General features: G+C 39.0%; 2 protein-coding genes across 2 annotated transcripts; both read right to left on the reverse strand.

Moving 5' to 3' along the window:
- Positions 1-4,399: 4,399 nt before the first annotated feature.
- On the reverse strand, positions 4,400-5,788 carry LOC135155308 (uncharacterized). Its single transcript, XM_064104261.1, has one exon. It carries the CDS (start codon positions 5,786-5,788, stop codon positions 4,400-4,402), a length of 1,389 nt encoding a protein of 462 aa, XP_063960331.1.
- Positions 5,789-5,895: 107 nt separating this feature from the next.
- Positions 5,896-10,921, reverse strand: LOC129280086 (uncharacterized). Its single transcript, XM_064104262.1, has 2 exons — positions 10,743-10,921; positions 5,896-9,789 (listed from the first exon to the last, which is right to left on the reverse strand). The coding sequence occupies exon 2, from the start codon at positions 9,637-9,639 to the stop codon at positions 5,896-5,898; it is 3,744 nt and encodes a 1,247-aa protein (XP_063960332.1). The 5' UTR covers positions 9,640-9,789; positions 10,743-10,921.
- Between the last annotated feature and the right edge of the window lie 7,055 nt (positions 10,922-17,976).

Consider the following 17,976-nt stretch of genomic DNA (forward strand, 5'->3'; position numbering starts at 1 on the left):
CAATGACCTTAACATTTTAGAATATTGACACGTAGCATCTCTGATTTATGAACAGGCTTCTAGTGTAAAAATTGCAATACAATTATTTTGAGCACGATGCATTTCCATGAAGTCACCAAAATGACATACTAAAAGTCCAGAAAAATCCATTTGTGGAAAGATGTCTAATTTGCATAAATCCAAAATGGCGACTATCGTGTGAATTTTGATGATTATTGATAGTAGTACAAACATTGTTCTGCAATCATAGCACTTTCAAAAACTATGATAAAAGCATGAAACTTTAACCAGTGGTATATCTTAATTACCATAGACTTCATTTTGAAAGCAAGATACAAGTCAAATTTGACCTCCGCTGACCTCTAGAGGTCAATGACCTTAAGGTAAATGACCTCTAAATATCAGAAAATTGATGTTTTGCATTAATTAGTGCATAATAAATATGGTTATAATGAAAAAAAAATGATTAAATATTGACTTTCAATGTATCTTGATATTTTAGAAAGAATTTGGTGGGTTATAAGTCTTGACCTTTGACCCTGGAGAGCTGGAAAAGGTCAATGACCTTAACATTTTAGAATATTGACACGTAGCATCTCTGATTTATGAACAGGCTTCTAGTGTAAAAATTGCAATTCAATTAATTTGAGCACGTTTCATTTCCATGAAGTCACCAAAATGACATACTAAAAGTCCAGAAAAATCCATGTAGTGGAAAGACGTCTAACTTGCATAAATCCAAAATGGCGACCATCATGAAAACTAGTCATGATTATTAGTACAAGCACTGGTCTGATCATAGCACTTTTAAATATTATTATTAAAGCATTGAACTTTCATCAGTGTTATATCTTACCATAATTTTATGCTTCATTTCAAAATTAGGATGCAAGTCCGATTTGGCCTCCGCTGATCTCTAGAGGTCAAATACCTTAAGGTCAATGACCTCAACATATCAAAAAATGATGTTTTGCATCATTAGCTCATGATAAAAATAGTAATAGTGAATACAAAATTATTCAATATGGACTTCCGAGGTATTCTCGGATTTTAGAAAGAATTTGGTGGGTTATAAACTTTGACCTTTGAACAATGGAGAGCTAGAAAGGGTCAATGACCTTAACATTTTGGAATATTGACGCTAAACATCACTGTTTTATGATAAACAGGCCTCAAGGTGTAAAAATTGCAATACTATTTCTTTCAACACATTGCATCTCCATGAAGTCTCCAAAATGATACACCAAAAGTCCAGAAAAATCAAGATTCAAGATTCAAGATTCAAGATAATTTATTGTCATGTATAAAAATACACAAAATTCACTTTCGGGCATAGTTACAAACATGAATACGATAAACAATGACATAAATAATACATTAAACAAACAATCATAACTTTTAAAATATGTATTGCACAATTGTACGAGAGAAAAGAGAGAGAAGGTATTAAAGGGGGAGAATGAGATCATAGAGGATAGATGAGAAAAAATAGAAGATAATAAAAGAAGAGAAGTTAGAGAGAAATGGGACAATGCAATTGTGCAACCTACTTGCACAGTACCAGTCACACATCTCAACACCCGTGTACCCGTCCTACCAGAGAACGATAGATTATCTAATGCTCTCTGACCGAAACAGGCAAACAGGTGCCGAGGACGTACGACTGGCACTGTACCTCCACCCAGCAACCCCCACACCAGAGTACCCTTCTGTCGTGACCGCAATCACCATACAACAACTACCCAGTGTTCAAAAGAACCACGCACATTTCCTCACATTCTACACACAACCCCCCCCCCCCCCCCCCCATGTACACTCCTCTACAAATATGTCAATCATACGCTCAGACAGTACACCGTACATCCACTCAAACATAAGTCAATATGAAGGGCACCCTGATGTGAGGATGCTTAGATGGAGACATAGAGACAATAAGTCATCCATTATATAGCAATAAAAACACCTATGTAATACTGTAGTAAAAAAGTTAAAAGCTGCGCGGCTGAGGTAGGAGAGCAAGGAAGTGAGAGAGAGAGGGGGTATTTATGACATTGTAACTTCCTATACTTTGTAATAAATAATAAATAACATATATGAATTGGTAAATCAATAAGTAATGTGCATGCATACAAATAGATCTACATAAAGTATATATAAAAAGTGGTAATGACCAAGTATGGTGGACCAAGCCATACGTACAATGTACTGTGCAATAATCTAAACCAGGGGACAATACATTCCTCCGCGGTTAACGGCCCCGATGCGCCAGGTACGGAGACCAGAGCGCTAAGGCAAGCCCGGTGCGCAAAGTACCACGTCCAACAGCCCACCCCGACCACCGCCTCCACAAGACCAACACCGCACCCCCAGCCGACCGAACAGAACCCCCAACAACGACACACTCCCGGACGGACCCCAGACCCCACCGACAACCGTAGGCATACATCGCCCATAGCCCTCGGCAAGCATCGGGACTCCGAAAAAGAATTATCGCCGCGGGGGACCCTGCAAAGCCGGACGAGAGGGCGACGCCGAACCGATCAAGACAGTGCCCAGCGAGACAGCAAAACGCAGCACTTCAAGCGGCCGAGCCCACCCGCACTTGGACTCCGCCCCACGACGCATACATGCCAGGAACCGCAGAAGCATAATGCCTGAAAAATAATACATGTAAATGATGGAATCTATTAAAGGTTAAACATACTGAGGTAATTCAAATCCCTGTCAAGGGTACAATACAAGTTACACAAATGCACTTTGATTTATGTGCGGGGGGGGGGGGTGTGTTGCAAGAAAGTATCTACAACCAGATGCCAAATTCAGATTTAAAATTCACAAGTGGCAGATAAACCTCAACCAAAATTTCCGTCAACACAAGAAGCAGGCCAACAGTCAATCAATCGCAAACCTACAATTAGTAAAAGATTTATGAATACTTGACATTAAAACCTAAAATTGACATACAATCGATTGTGAGTCTCCTGCAACACCCTAATAGATCATATTGCAAATTTGTGGTATTGAATGCTCAAAAGCACACCGTAGACAGACAATATATAGAACATTCAATAAAATGCATACATGTAATTACATGATTACACCTCAGTTAACTGCCCAGAGTTATATTTTGCCAGTTTTATTATTGGATCACCGGAGAAAGGGGACTTTTAAGCTCAGAAGTTAGAAGTACCGATAATTGTATAGGTAGATTTTATTCAATCTGCATAATCAGAAAAAGAAATGAAAAAACATCATAAGTATGCTGCAAGTGCAAAATACACTTATTTTGTCAAAAACCATAATTTGACTCTTGTCATACGGTTCGATTAACTGAATCTAATTATCGTTCAAAAGCCATGCCTTGATCTTTATGACAGCTATTTCATGTATTTAAACTGGATTATGTTTATAAGTAACACATTATCATAACTCCTTGCTATAATGTCATTTAGAAATAGATTTGTTCAAACTAAAATCAAGTCTTCATTGACTAATTATTTGTGTACCGAAACTCTCTAAAAAGAAATAGTACCTTTCGTCTAAATATTAATTGTAAACATTCTTTAAAAGAATTCAGTACCTCTGATGACTCGTATAATTATTCATGAGTCTGATAAGCAGTAAAATAGGGCTTATTTTATGTAAAGTATCGCCTTATATCATTTGCTCTCAAAGTCTTATCTAATCCATTCTCAATAGTCATAAATGGTTTTGTCTTTATAAAATCCTATGAGAGCTGATAAGCTACAACTAAAATCACCCTCAAGCTTTGCACATAAACTGCCAGCTACATCACTATCATGGTTTATGAATTAATGCAAAATGTTTATATATTCATTCCTCACTTTAAGCTAAAGGTCAATTTCTCCTGATAAGTCATAAGACTTCTTTATCTAAACCTTCAATATCAGAATCTGTAATAAACTAACATCCATTCACCAAATACGGTTTGTTTACATCTCTTACGCCCTCTACGTCTTTACGCTACTATAGTCATTAGCATAATTTGCCTGATTTACTTTCATTGACACGTAAGCACTCTTACGCTAAATTGACCTTGACTTTCTATGAAATGAACCAAAAATAATTCCCCTTTTTTTACATTAACTAAACAAAATATCATTCTTTCTAAGACATATACAGATACAATGAGTATTAATTATGCAAACTTACTTCTTGTTCGGCATTCTAACTGCTTCAGTTTGGGGTAATTCATGGTTATTCTGACATATCGTCGAAGAGAAACCTTCACGTTTTCTAGCTTTCGGCAAGTGCGCTGACCTCATGCGGTCGATTTAAAAAGCCAAATCTAAAAGGAAAAATCTAAAGAAAAAGGTTTGCTCGGCAAACCATCCTCCCCCGCCAGAAAAGAAGTAAGTATACATATGTCATGAACATCTTATTCCTCTACGTAACCTTCCGAAGGGTATATAACTACTATCTTCGTGATGGGTCTCTTATATTCAGAGTCTTTAGTTTTGACTTTGACTGATCTGACCTTCCCGTCATCTCCAGGGTACACTTGAGTTATACGACCTAAAGTCCATTTACCCCGGATGGTATTTGGATCCGCTACTATCACAACATCGTCGACCCTGAGATTGCGTCTGTCAACGTTCCACTTCTTTCTTGGTACAAGCAAAGGGAAGACATCACGAATCCAAGATTTCCAGAATGAATCGACGATCTTCTGGACGAATTCGACTCGGTGACGGGGATTCTTGGTATCACGGAAAGGTCCTTGAGGAACGTGGCTAGATGCCCTACCCAACAAGATATCATTAGGGCATAGGTAAGAATCATCATCTGGGTCTGTGGGAATCCTCCCGATGGGGCGTTGATTAACTAGATTGGCCACTTCTTGAAGGTATGTGTACAACTCGAAAGGAAAAAGGCAATGATCCTTGATAGCCTTCTTCAATGCTAATTTACAGCTTTTGACTAGGGCTTCTGCGCACCCGTTATGATGAGGTGCTAATGGCGTCACAAACCTCCAGTCGGTGCCCCTCTCAGCACAGAACTCCTTTAGCTCATCTGCATTCCAGCCCTCTAACATTTCTCGCAGCTCTCTCTCGGCTCCAACAAACTGCTTCCCATTGTCACTGATTAAGCAAGAAGGTTGGCCACGGATTGCGAAAAAACGTCGTAAAGCCTGCAGGAACTCCATAGTCGAGCAATCAGGTGCAACCTCTAAGTGGACTGATCTGGTGTTCAGACATGTGAAGATGATGCCATAGTACTTCGCAGTCTTGTTACGCCCTATTCTCACTGGTATCGGTCCGAAGTAATCACAAGATGTGGCGTAGAATGGTGGCGTAAAAGGCATCATCCTTTCAGCAGGTAGCTCAGACATAAACTGAGTTTCCGCTCTTTTCTCCATCTCTCGACATGTTACACATCTGTACTTCTCAGATTTGGCTAGACGTTGAACTCCTGGAATCCAGTATCTCGTCCGGACTTTAGCTGATGTTGTAGCTACTCCCGCATGACCTTGCTGATGATAGTAGCGAGTGATAAGCTTAGCTACATGATGGCCATTAGGGATAAGAGTTGGATGTCTTGCTTCATACGATCGTTTGATCTTATCTACCCTTCCTCCAACTCTGATGATACCTTCACTGAGAAATGGACTTAGAACCTTGAATTCACCAGACCTCAAGCGTTCATGAAGTGGTTTCTGTACCTCCTTGATCCAGTACAGTTCAGCAACACTTAACTCGGATGCAGTGAGTGGACCATCTTCTCTTGTCAGTCCTTCGTCAACTTTCGTCTTGCATCTGGCCTTCATATTCTTGACAAATCGATGCACATAAGCTGTGACTCTGAGGAGTCTTCTCCAAGACGAATACTTCTCACAGCCAATGACACCAGAACAGGTTGTATGTAGAACTTGCTTTATCTTTCTCCTCTCCTTGTCATCATCACCTGTACAGGGAGCGATTTGTCCTCTGGCCAGTCATCTATAGGCTTGAATAGGAATTCAGGACCATGTTCCCATTCTTTACTCAGATCTCTGACTGCTAAGCCTCTGGAGATTTTATTAGCAGGGTTCATATTTCCGGGAACATATCTCCAGTTCTCTGGATTGGAGGCACTCTGGATCTCTCCCACTCTGGATGAGACGAATGACTTGTACATTCTGGACTGACTGTGGATCCATGCTAGAGTAATGAGACTGTCTGTCATGAAGATTGTCTCTAGCAACTTCAAAGTTGTCTCTTCCTTTATTGCCGTAAACAGCCTTGCCGCCATCAGAGCAGCTTGTAGCTCTAATCGGGGAATGGTCAGCCTCTTTAAAGGGGCCAGTCTTGACCTTGCAGCTACAAATCTTGTAGTAAAACTGCCGTCTGCTATCTGCCACCTAAGGTAAGCGCAGCACCCGAAGGCAGCTTCTGATGCATCTGAAAACACACATAATATTGGATTGTCAATAGCTCTTGGTGGTGTGAGGCTTCGGTCAAGTTTAGCCTCGCTCAGCTCTTTCATTTCGTTGAAGAAATTTATCCACCATTTCTGTTGTTCCTCTGGCAGTCTTTCATCCCATTTGTATCCCTTCTCCCAAAGCCTTTGCATTCCCATCTTGGCTCGAACAATGAAGGGTGATACAAATCCAAGTGGGTCGAAGACTCTTGCTATTTGGCTCAGGATTTTTCGTTTTGTCCATTTTCCTTCGTTGTTGGATGATTTCTCTTCTCTACTGGACCTGTCCAAGGTTGACTTGTACGAGAATGAATCGTTATGTTGGTTCCAAACAACTCCTAAAACCTTCTCATTGGACAACTTACTCAGCAATTCCATCTCGTTCTGGCTACCGGGTCTTATATTTTTGTTCGACACCCAGCCCTTGACGTTGAAGCCTCCATCCCCCAAAGCTTTGTCGATTTCATCAGTTAGCTGAATGGCTTCTTCTTCAGTTGGTGTCGAGAAACAAATGTCATCCATGTATGTACTTTCCTTCAGGATCTGTGCTGCTTTAGGACTTTCTTTCTCTGCTACTTCAGCTGTTTTTCTCAAGGCAATTTGGGCCATTGCCGGGGAAGGCTTGTCGCCAAAGGTGACAACCAACTTGATGTAGACATCAGGCTTCCTCTCAACTTCAAGATCACGCCAGAGATACCTGTGTACATGTTGATCAATTACTGGTACCTTGACACGGTGATACATCTTGGATATGTCACCACTGACTGCAACAGAGTGATCGCGGAACTTCATCAGAACTCCAAAAAGTGAATTTAACATGTCAGGACCCTTGTGCCAGTATTCATTGAGAGAATGTCCTTGATAGCTTGCTGACGAGTTGAATACAATACGCACTGGGGTACTTTTCTTTTCAGGTCTAACTACTGCATGGTGACCAATATAGTGTACCGGTCCTGAATATCCACTGACTTCATTATCAGACAACTTCCGTGCGAATCCCATCTCTACCAGCTGGGTCATCTGTTCTTGGTAAGCTTTTGCATGATCAGGATTCTTTAGAAGCCTCCTTTCCGTAGCTTCCAACATCTTCTCAGCTAACCATCTGTTATCAGGAAGTTTGTTTGGGTCTCGTATCCATGGATACGAAACTTGCCACTGATTACCTTCTTTGACACAAGACCGTTCAATCATATCATACTCCTCTTTGTCTGCCTTGGTCATCCCTGTAGGTTGGCATTGGCAGTCGATGTCCTTGACTCCCATCGACTCCGTCGTCCAGAACTCAGTCAGATCCACTGGCTTGGCTAACTGCACATGCAAAACTTTACTTGATTCCATCCTTCTATGCGGCAATGTTCCTAGTATCACCCATCCAACAGGTGAATGACGAGCAGTAAAGTTGTGGGTCTCCTTTGACTCACCTCCATGGAACTTGGGATGATCACTGCCAACTAGTAAGTCAATCTCTCCACCATGCCTGTTGAACATCTTTCGATCAATCTTAAGTTGTTTGGCTGCTGACTGTAGATATTCTTCTGGTACACTGTCTGTGGTACTGATATGAGGCAGGCTAATCACCGTAACTGGCAAGGAATTTCGTCCTCCTAACTCCTTTACGCTGACCTTATATTCATTCGTGATCACCTCCTCTTCCACTCCTCCCAACTTTGATATTACAATAGTGACTTCTTTGCCTTTTAACTTTAACTTGTCTGCAAGTGACTGTTTTATTATTGACAATTGGGCTCCACAGTCTAGTAACATATTGCACTTTTTCCAGGTTTTCTTTTCAGCCACTTCCACTGTCACCACTGGTAGGAGAGCTTCCTTTGCACCAACACAGGCTACACCAACTTCTCTAACATCTGATGAATTGTGTAGAAGAGGATGATGGTAGTACTTGCACTGTTCTCCATTCACTCTCTCGGTACAGCGCCGTCGTCTTTTGCAAGTAGACATTCTGTGACCATAGGTAGCCTTTTTCAGACAAGCAAAACATGCCTTATTTTCCTTGACAAGCTGCATTCTCTCCTTGAACGACTTGGACAGAAATGACTTGCATTGGTCAGTCCAGTGGGAATCATCTCTACAGAGCCAGCATCTGTCGAACTTCCTTTCCTGGTTATTGGTACTTGGGCTGGGCTTCTTGGTCATAAAGTTGACGCTTGCTTTTACTTCACCTCTTACCGGAGCTGCTGATCTCATCCTTGCCTTCAACTCTAGGGTGAGGAATTGAAGAAATTTCTCAAATGTTGAAGAAGCTTCACCCAATTCTTGATTCCTGAACCAGATCTTTCTATCTTCAGGGGTGAGTTTCTTCTCCATGATAGCCAGCATGTGACTGTTATTCATGTCGTTCTCCTTCCCAATTTCTTTGAGCACATTGTAACTTCTGCGTACTATGTTCACAAATTCACAGAAGCGATCATCTTCACCTGGTTTCAAGGAGCGAAATTTGGTGATGTCATGAATAATTGCGTCTGCAACTAACCTTGGGTCTCCATACACCATATCTAACTGCTCCCAAGCTGCTTTGAAGTCTCGTCCTATTCCTTGAATCATCTGTAGGGGTTTACCTTGCAGACATGATCGCAATATCATTAGAGCATCTCTTTCATCAAAAACTTCTCCCAGAGCATGTTGAAAGTCAGCCTTGAATATGCAATAATCTCGCACATTTCCGTTAAATGTGGGCATCTTTGGCTTTTCCATTTTGAACATGGATCCCACTCTCTTCTGCACATTTCTTATCTGCAGACTCTGGGTATGACTTCCATCTTGCTGTGCGTTTGATGCTGTTTCATCAGAACTAGCTTCTGAATTATCATCACTTGGCTGTTCATTCGTCATCTGTTTTCGTAGTTTCTGCCTTGAAACATTTTTCTCTGTCTCTCCCTTACAGTAATCTCTGAAAGAAATTTGATGGCTAAGGAAAGACTGCTGACATTCATCCATCCATCTTTCTTCCATGTCGTATTCATCGTCATCTTCAATAAGCTCTGAAAATGATTCATGCCTATTCTGCAATTCTTCATAAGCAAGAAGATACCTTTCATAGATCTCCTGCACCTCTGAAATAGGCCGTCTTTCTTCTATCAAGCTCTTCAAGGCATGTCCTATTCTTGTAAGCTTGCCCTTCGCACCTCGGCGTTGGTGGCGTTGACTCTTAAGAATATCAGTCTTGGACACAGGAGCCTCTTTCGCAGTAGATTCATCCATATCTCCTTCATTCCAGATCCCAGATAAAGACGTTACAGCTTCTGATCCGTCTCCCCAAAAGAAATTGAATTTGTGGATCACCGGAGAAAGGGGACTTTTAAGCTCAGAAGTTAGAAGTACCGATAATTGTATAGGTAGATTTTATTCAATCTGCATAATCAGAAAAAGAAATGAAAAAACATCATAAGTATGCTGCAAGTGCAAAATACACTTATTTTGTCAAAAACCATTATTTGACTCTTGTCATACGGTTCGATTAACTGAATCTAATTATCGTTCAAAAGCCATGCCTTGATCTTTATGACAGCTATTTCATGTATTTAAACTGGATTATGTTTATAAGTAACACATTATCATAACTCCTTGCTATAATGTCATTTAGAAATAAATTTGTTCAAACTAAAATCAAGTCTTCATTGACTAATTATTTGTGTACCGAAACTCTCTTAAAAGAAATAGTACCTTTCGTCTAAATATTAAATGTAAACATTCTTCAAAAGAATTCAGTACCTCTGATGACTCGTATAATTATTCATGAGTCTGATAAGCAGTAAAATAGGGCTTATTTTATGTAAAGTATCGCCTTATATCATTTGCTCTCAAAGTTTTATCTAATCCATTCTCAATAGTCATAAATGGTTTTGTCTTTATAAAATCCTATGAGAGCTGATAAGCTACAACTAAAATCACCCTCAAGCTTTGCACATAAACTGCCAGCTACATCACTATCATGGTTTATGAATTAATGCAAAATGTTTATATATTCATTCCTCACTTTAAGCTAAAGGTCAATTTCTCCTGATAAGTCATAAGACTTCTTTATCTAAACCTTCAATATCAGAATCTGTAATAAACTAACATCCATTCACCAAATACGGTTTGTTTACATCTCTTACGCCCTCTACGTCTTTACGCTACTATAGTCATTAGCATAATTTGCCTGATTTACTTTCATTGACACGTAAGCACTCTTACGCTAAATTGACCTTGACTTTCTATGAAATGAACCAAAAATAATTCCCCTTTTTTTACATTAACTAAACAAAATATCATTCTTTCTAAGACATATACAGATACAATGAGTATTAATTATGCAAACTTACTTCTTGTTCGGCATTCTAACTGCTTCAGTTTGGGGTAATTCATGGTTATTCTGACATATCGTCGAAGAGAAACCTTCACGTTTTCTAGCTTTCGGCAAGTGCGCTGACCTCATGCGGTCGATTTAAAAAGCCAAATCTAAAAGGAAAAATCTAAAGAAAAAGGTTTGCTCGGCAAACCAATTATGTTTAAGATATGTGTTGTGCATGCATGTGCACATACTATCTGATACACGCCAAAACATTTAGTTTGCTCGTGGTAGAATGAGATGCAAGTACATTTGTACAAGGAGAAAATGCACCCTACTTCATCATCTGACCAATTTGCTATTGAAAGCTCTACTTGCTGTGATCAAAAAGGACCGCCTGTATCTCTCAGTCTTCACCTTTGGCAATCTAATTCTACCAGACCTGTTTATAATAACTTCATCATGAAGTGGATGTGACTTGTCATGCATTATGATATTAAGCCTAGACAGGAGAGCTGATTCAACAACATCTTCTAGGTCCATCTTATTTCGTAAGGATCGACAGTTACCTGATATGATCGAAGGCAGCGGTGGTCGATAGGCTCGCCTTCTCAAGCGGGCTCTCACTCCCCCTTTCCTTCCTCTCCTCCGTCGTCTAATCTCCACTGGAATGTCGTAGTCGGGCGCTGAACTGCGGGCCCCGTCAGATCCGGCTAACCCAAGAAGTGTGCATCGATCATACGTGATGCGGCTGACCGGTAATACCGTTCCAATGTGTGGTAATTCATAGTGCACAGGGCTCGCTCGTTGTTCACGCACAAGTCCACAGATCAGTATGGTCAAAACCAGGATTTTCCAGTATGGGATAAAACAGGAACTCTCCATCCTGGTTAATATCGCTTATAGATATATACAATGTGCTGAACTAAAATGATAGTGCTGAACAAACCGAAGAAGACGAAAAAAATAGTGAAAATAAACTGAAAAAGACGAGAAAAACAAAAAGCCCGTGGTCGCCGCGGTGCAGCGTCTTATTGGCATCAAAAGTGATCCAAAATGATTAATCGTAGTAGTATAAACACTGGTCTGATCATAACACTAAGAATATGATTAAAGCGTTAAACTTTCATCTCTGTTATATTTTATCATAGGTTTCATTTTAAAAATCAGATGCAATTTAGTATTGACCTGTGCTGAACTCTAGAGGCACTGACCTAAAGGATTATTGACGTCGGAATATCATAAAAATTTATTTTTGCATCATAATAATTCGTTAACTTATAAGGTCCCTTGATACATGAGCAAATTTGCGAGTATTAAAAGTTGTGACCTTTAACCCTGAAACTTTCAAAGTTCAATTTATTTAGAATATTAAACTTAACTAGTATACTATCCAGCTTCTGCTGAATAGAACAACCCAGTACAAGATACACCAAGGTGGATATCTTCCATGGGACCAGTCCAATGGAGACTTCACCTGGATATTGAAATTGAAGGAACAAATAAGGGAAAGGCAGTACGCTTCGGTTACACCACTCTGAGTAAATGAAACATTTTGATCTGCCGCCCATGCAGATGTTCATTTAATCATCTCGTCATGTCTACAAAGGGAAAAGGATAAGATGTCAATATCTTAGATCTCGTCATGTCTACATCCTGTGTGAGAGATGATCAGATGGCAAGATCTTGGATCTCGCCATTTTTTAAATCCTGTGGGAGAGATGATCAGATCTAAGATATTGTCATCTTATCCTTTTCCCTAAGAGTTGTAGACATGACGAGATCCCAGATCTTGTCATCGATCATCTCTCTTACAGGATGTAGACATGACGAGATCACAGATCTGATCATCTCTTCTAAAAGATGTAGACATGATGAGATCACAGATCATGTCATCTGATCATCTCTCCCACAGGATGTAGACATGACGAGATCCAAGATCTTGCCATCTGATCATCTCTCCCACATGATGTAGACAAGACGAGATCCGAGATTTCGTCATCTTGTCTTTTTTCCTTAAGATATGTAGACATGACGAGATGATTATATGAAAATCTTAAGCTTTCATACTTAAGAATGGCTGTCTAACAATGTGCTACACAGTCCCATCTCCCAGAAATTTTGAGGCAGGCTAAAGTAATTCCTCAAACCTTGGAAAGATCCAAATGTGCCTAGAAGCTACAGGCCAATCGCCCTTTTCTGATATCTCTACCAGCTACCTGAGCATCTCATCCTAAAAAAAAATGGTCCCATCATAGAACAACATATCATATTCCTAACCAGGCTGGTTTTTAACTTTGGAAATACTATACAGGCTAGGTTCTCAACCAGACTCAGTTCACTGAGGACTCCCGATATAATACGGTAACTAACTAACGGGTTTAGAAAATTTGTTGAATTAGCAGCTGCATCTGATACTGTGGTCTACTCGTAGAACTATACAAATCATTGATGAAATTCATCTGACCAAAGTCATCAAACTTCTACTAGAAAACAGACATCTCTTTATGGAGCTCAACAGGAAGACCAGCAAGTAAAGAATTCAAAAGAACTGACTCTCGCAGGGTAGTGTTCTTGCTTGAGTCCAGTCTTCAAACCCAAAGACCAAGGTTAGCTTGTTTCATCCCCACAATCCTCATGCTTTGAGGAAACTCAAAACAACGTATGGTTTTAATTCCATTCCAGCACTGCGACCATGCAAGAAAGTGAGGATCCATAATAACCTTCTCCGGAACTGACAAACTCCTCCACCAATACTCTGCTACAGAGTATGCATGTGCTGTCTTGGACACGTCTACCTCTAGACAACACTTGTGGGACTATCACAAACTATCTAAAGCCAAAAAATGTGAAGAGTCTGTATGTCCTGTCAGGTATTGCCCATCTGATATACGCAGATCAGTAGCTATACCACAGAGCTCTCAGCGAAGATATAGCGTCCATCAAATCTATGATGCCAAACTAGTTGAAAAAGCCTAAAATCTAGGAAACATATTTTTAATTCTGTCCAACCTCTGACAAAGTCACCATTATGCAAGTTAGGGGAAGAGAAGTGCAGTGCCAACCAGTATCGTGGTAAGCTGCATCTCCCTTCTAAAGAACAACTACACCAGGTTACAATCTAGATGGGAAAACTTCCAAGTCTCTCGGGAAGTATACATAGATGATAATTGCCAAAAAAATAATTGAGGCATTTCAGATATCATTTCCAAACCTCAGTCAGGAATGTACTAGCCAAAAAAGACCTGGGACCCGTTTCATAAAGAGTTACAAAATGTTGTAACGTTGCCATTATGACAACTACCATGATAACCTTGATATTGATTGGCTGCTGAACCCTAATGCCATGGTAGTTGCCATAATGGCAAAGTTACTCTTTATGAAACGTGCCCCTAGAGTTACAAACTTACAACTATACAGATTATATAGTTTTTTTTTTTAACTGATCATTTGAGTAAAGTTTGCAAATCTCAACATTTGACTTCTGAGGAAAGTGAAAGATCAATTACCTCAAAACATCATAATCAACCAGTGATGCCGAGTACCAATATTTTTACATTTTAAGATCAAATTTCTTTAGAGATCCTCAAATGTCAAACATAAGTTGATATAACATGATGCTAATCAAGAACTCTGGATGCAAAGCATCAATATTTTTAAGTCATTGGCCTTAAGGTCATTGTCCTCAAGAGGTCAGGAGAGGTCAAATCTGAATTGCATTGGAATTTTTAAATGAAGCCTATGGTAAGATATAACACTGGTAAAAGTTAAATGCTTTTATCATTATTTGTGCTATGGTCAGACCAGTGTTTTTACTATTATTTGTAAAAATGAAAAATTCTCACGATGGCCTCCGTTTTGGATTTATACAAACTAGATGTCTTTCCACTGCATGGATTTTTCTGGACTTTTAGTATGTCATTTTGGAGACTTTATGGAAATGCATTGTGCTGAAATAAATTGTATTGCATTTTTTTCACGAGAGGCCTGTTTATCATAAACCACTGATGCTAAGTATCAATATTATAATATGTTAAGGTTATTGACCTTTTCCAGTGCTCCAGGGTCAAAGGTCAACATTTATAATACACAAAATTCTTTCTAGAATATCAGGTTACCTTGAAAGTCAATATTGAATAATAATTTTGTTTGTATTGTTATTATATTTATCATGAGCTAATGATGCAAAACATCAATTTTCTGATATTTTGAGATCATTGACCTCTAGAGGTCAGCAGATGCCAAATCTGACTTGCATCCTAATTGTAAGACGAAGCCTATGGTAAGATATAACACTGGTGAAAAGTAAATGCTTTAATCATTTTTTTTTTAAGTGCTACGATCAGACAAGTGTTTGTACTACTATAAGCAATCATTACTGAAAATACTTGCGATGGCCGCCATTTTGGATTTATGCAAATAAGACGTCTTTCCACTACATGGAGTTTAAAAACACTTTCGGTATGAAATTTTGGGGACTTCAAGGAAATGCATTGCAGCAAAAATTTCTTGTGCAATTTGTTTGAGGTTGACCCCCTAAATCAGTAATGTTTCCTGGACTATAAAGCTAACAAATTTTTCACAAATTTGGAATGAAATGCGGTTGGGTTAATTTTGATACACACTGTACAACATGATACAGCCAGAGGGTGTGACTTTGACAGCCCCCTGAGAGGGGTAGGCGTCAATGTGCCAGCCCTTTTTATGTAGCTGATAAAGAAAAGCCTAATCTTAACTAAGTGGTTAAAAAGTGTCTTTAACTACTGTACTGTATACACTAGATACGTTATACATATTAGTCTACGAAAATGCATGCAAAATGCGACATTTGTGAAATTTGAATAGTCAACTTTGATACCTTATAAATTTGTTAAAAAGAATGATATCAATTTAGAATTGCATCCACATGATAATAGTATATCAATAAAGTTTTCTGAAACATTTCAAGGTAATTGCTCAATTTTTCTTAGATTTATGTAAAATCATGTATATCCAAATATTTTCAATTTTTGTGAAAAAATGACAAAAATGCAGTTTTTTACAAAAAAATCTCAGCCAAATTATCTATTTATCCCCTATAAATAGTACCAAATTATAGGGGATTTATTTCTCTTTCATATGACACCAATTTTGTGGCAATTAAATGTTCATGTCAAAATCTATGTACGAAAATTCAAATTTTCTGAAAATTTGGCGGCCATTTTGGATTTATGCAAATTAGATGTCTTTCCACTACTGGGATTTTTCTGGACTTTTAGTATGTCATTTGGAGGACCTCAGGGAAATGCATTGTGGTAAAAAAAATTATATTGCAATTTGTTTGCGGTTGACCCCCAAAATCAGTTATTTTTCCTGGACTAATATGGTAACTTGCCATCCAATGGTAGCTACCATGGAAACGCTGATCAACAGCCAATCCAAATCAAGGATTCCATGCAAGATATTATGGTACTTTTTTCTGCAACGGGGCCCAGATACTATTTTTAATATGGTTTCATAATTGAAATTAAACAAAGTTTTCACTACCCTAGGCATATTATGGGCGTAATATGCTTATCCTTGCTAATAACCTATTAACTTCTCAAGGGCATGAAAACTTGTGGTCATATATATATCTCTGTCGAGTCTTTCAAAAGATCTTCAAAACGTTTATATTTTCTCTATGCATTTTGAGCACTCTAAAAAGAGTGGATTTGGCGCTTTCTAAGTGACATTATCATTGTCTCATTATCTGAGAATTATATATCTAAATATAATATGTTGGACTTGGTGCCTAGTTTCGAAAATTATACATTATATGAATATCGGGTAGATAACTTCATGAAAGATTTTTTCAAAAATGATTGTTTCGTCCAATGAGTTTCTGGGCCTACCTTTGTCTGTTCATAATAATTTTTGTTTTCATTCGAAGACTAATACCATATGTCTCTCCTAAATTGACAATGTTTTTGATCAATCATAATACCAAATTACAATCTCAAACGGTTTACTACAGCATGGTTACTAACGGCAACCGGTTCTAGACCGATTAAGCTACTACGTTATTTTGACAAACATATACCCGTGGGTATGTGAATGAATTTTAAACGTAAATCAAGGTAAATTTGCTCACTATAAGTTTAATAAGACAGAGTAAAAAGGGTTTTGCTACAAATTGAAGGTCATTTCGTTAACACATGTGCCCCCCCCCCCCCTTTGAAAGCTAGGAACTTTTGCCTGTCAAATTTTCCATGGGAAACTATTCCCCCCCCCCCTTTTTTTTTTTTTTAATCATTGATCCGCCCTTGGAAAGGCCTATTGTGTGAGATTGAGCCTATGGCCCCTATTCTGAAGTCGGATTTAACTTAAACTCAGGTTTAAAGTTGTGGTTTAAGTATGGCGAGCCAATTGTCACATAAATCACTAACAGTAGAGATATCATACTTCAGCTCATTTGGCTCTCAAATCATTCATAATTGTCTAGGAAGTATAAAAAGATTATTGGCTTCACCATCGATGAATCAGGAAAGAGCACAGTAAGCATAAGAAACATACAACTTAATAACAAATTTTATACTTTTTGCTTCCCATACTTAAACCACAACTTTAAACCCGAGTTTAACTTAAACCCCACTTCAGAATACGGGCCTAGATCATCGCGATCATCGTCCCATTTTCTCCTTCTCCTGTTTCCTCGAATTGTTCCTTATCATTATATTTGAAAGAAATCATATGGGCCGGTTGGCCCAAATCCAGTTTGGACTCTGTGAATGGCCGGGAGCCAACAACCCTTTCCCAAGCTGAACCTAGGGGGAAAGACATAACATGGACCTTAACGTCACAACCCAAAACTATCTGCACCCTACTCTTATTGATTGATAGGCCCCGCCCCTGTCCCCATTTATTTTGCCTGTCAGAAATTTATTTTTGAAAATCATTTAAAGCAAACAAGGTATTAAAATTGGGAGCTCAGTACGAGGTCATTAGGACCACAACATGATAATGCACCCCCTTATGTCTCTCACACACACACCCACCCTCACACACCCACACTTATACACACCCCCCCCCACACACAAACATCCATTCTCTGTGTAGTCCAACTCCCAACCCTACCCCTCTATAAATAGTTTTATTCCCGATCTCCCTACACCCTCTATCTCCTTTTCACTTCCCCCAGTTCTTTCATTCATTTCCCTCTTTCATTAATCCACCATGATCATTATGGTCAAAATTACATAAAAAGGGAAAAGATCAAATCAACAAAATACTCAAATCCATTTCAAACG

The sequence above is a fragment of the Lytechinus pictus genome, chromosome 8 (genome assembly GCF_037042905.1).
Source record: "Lytechinus pictus isolate F3 Inbred chromosome 8, Lp3.0, whole genome shotgun sequence".
In the NCBI taxonomy this organism is placed as follows: domain Eukaryota; kingdom Metazoa; phylum Echinodermata; class Echinoidea; order Temnopleuroida; family Toxopneustidae; genus Lytechinus; species Lytechinus pictus.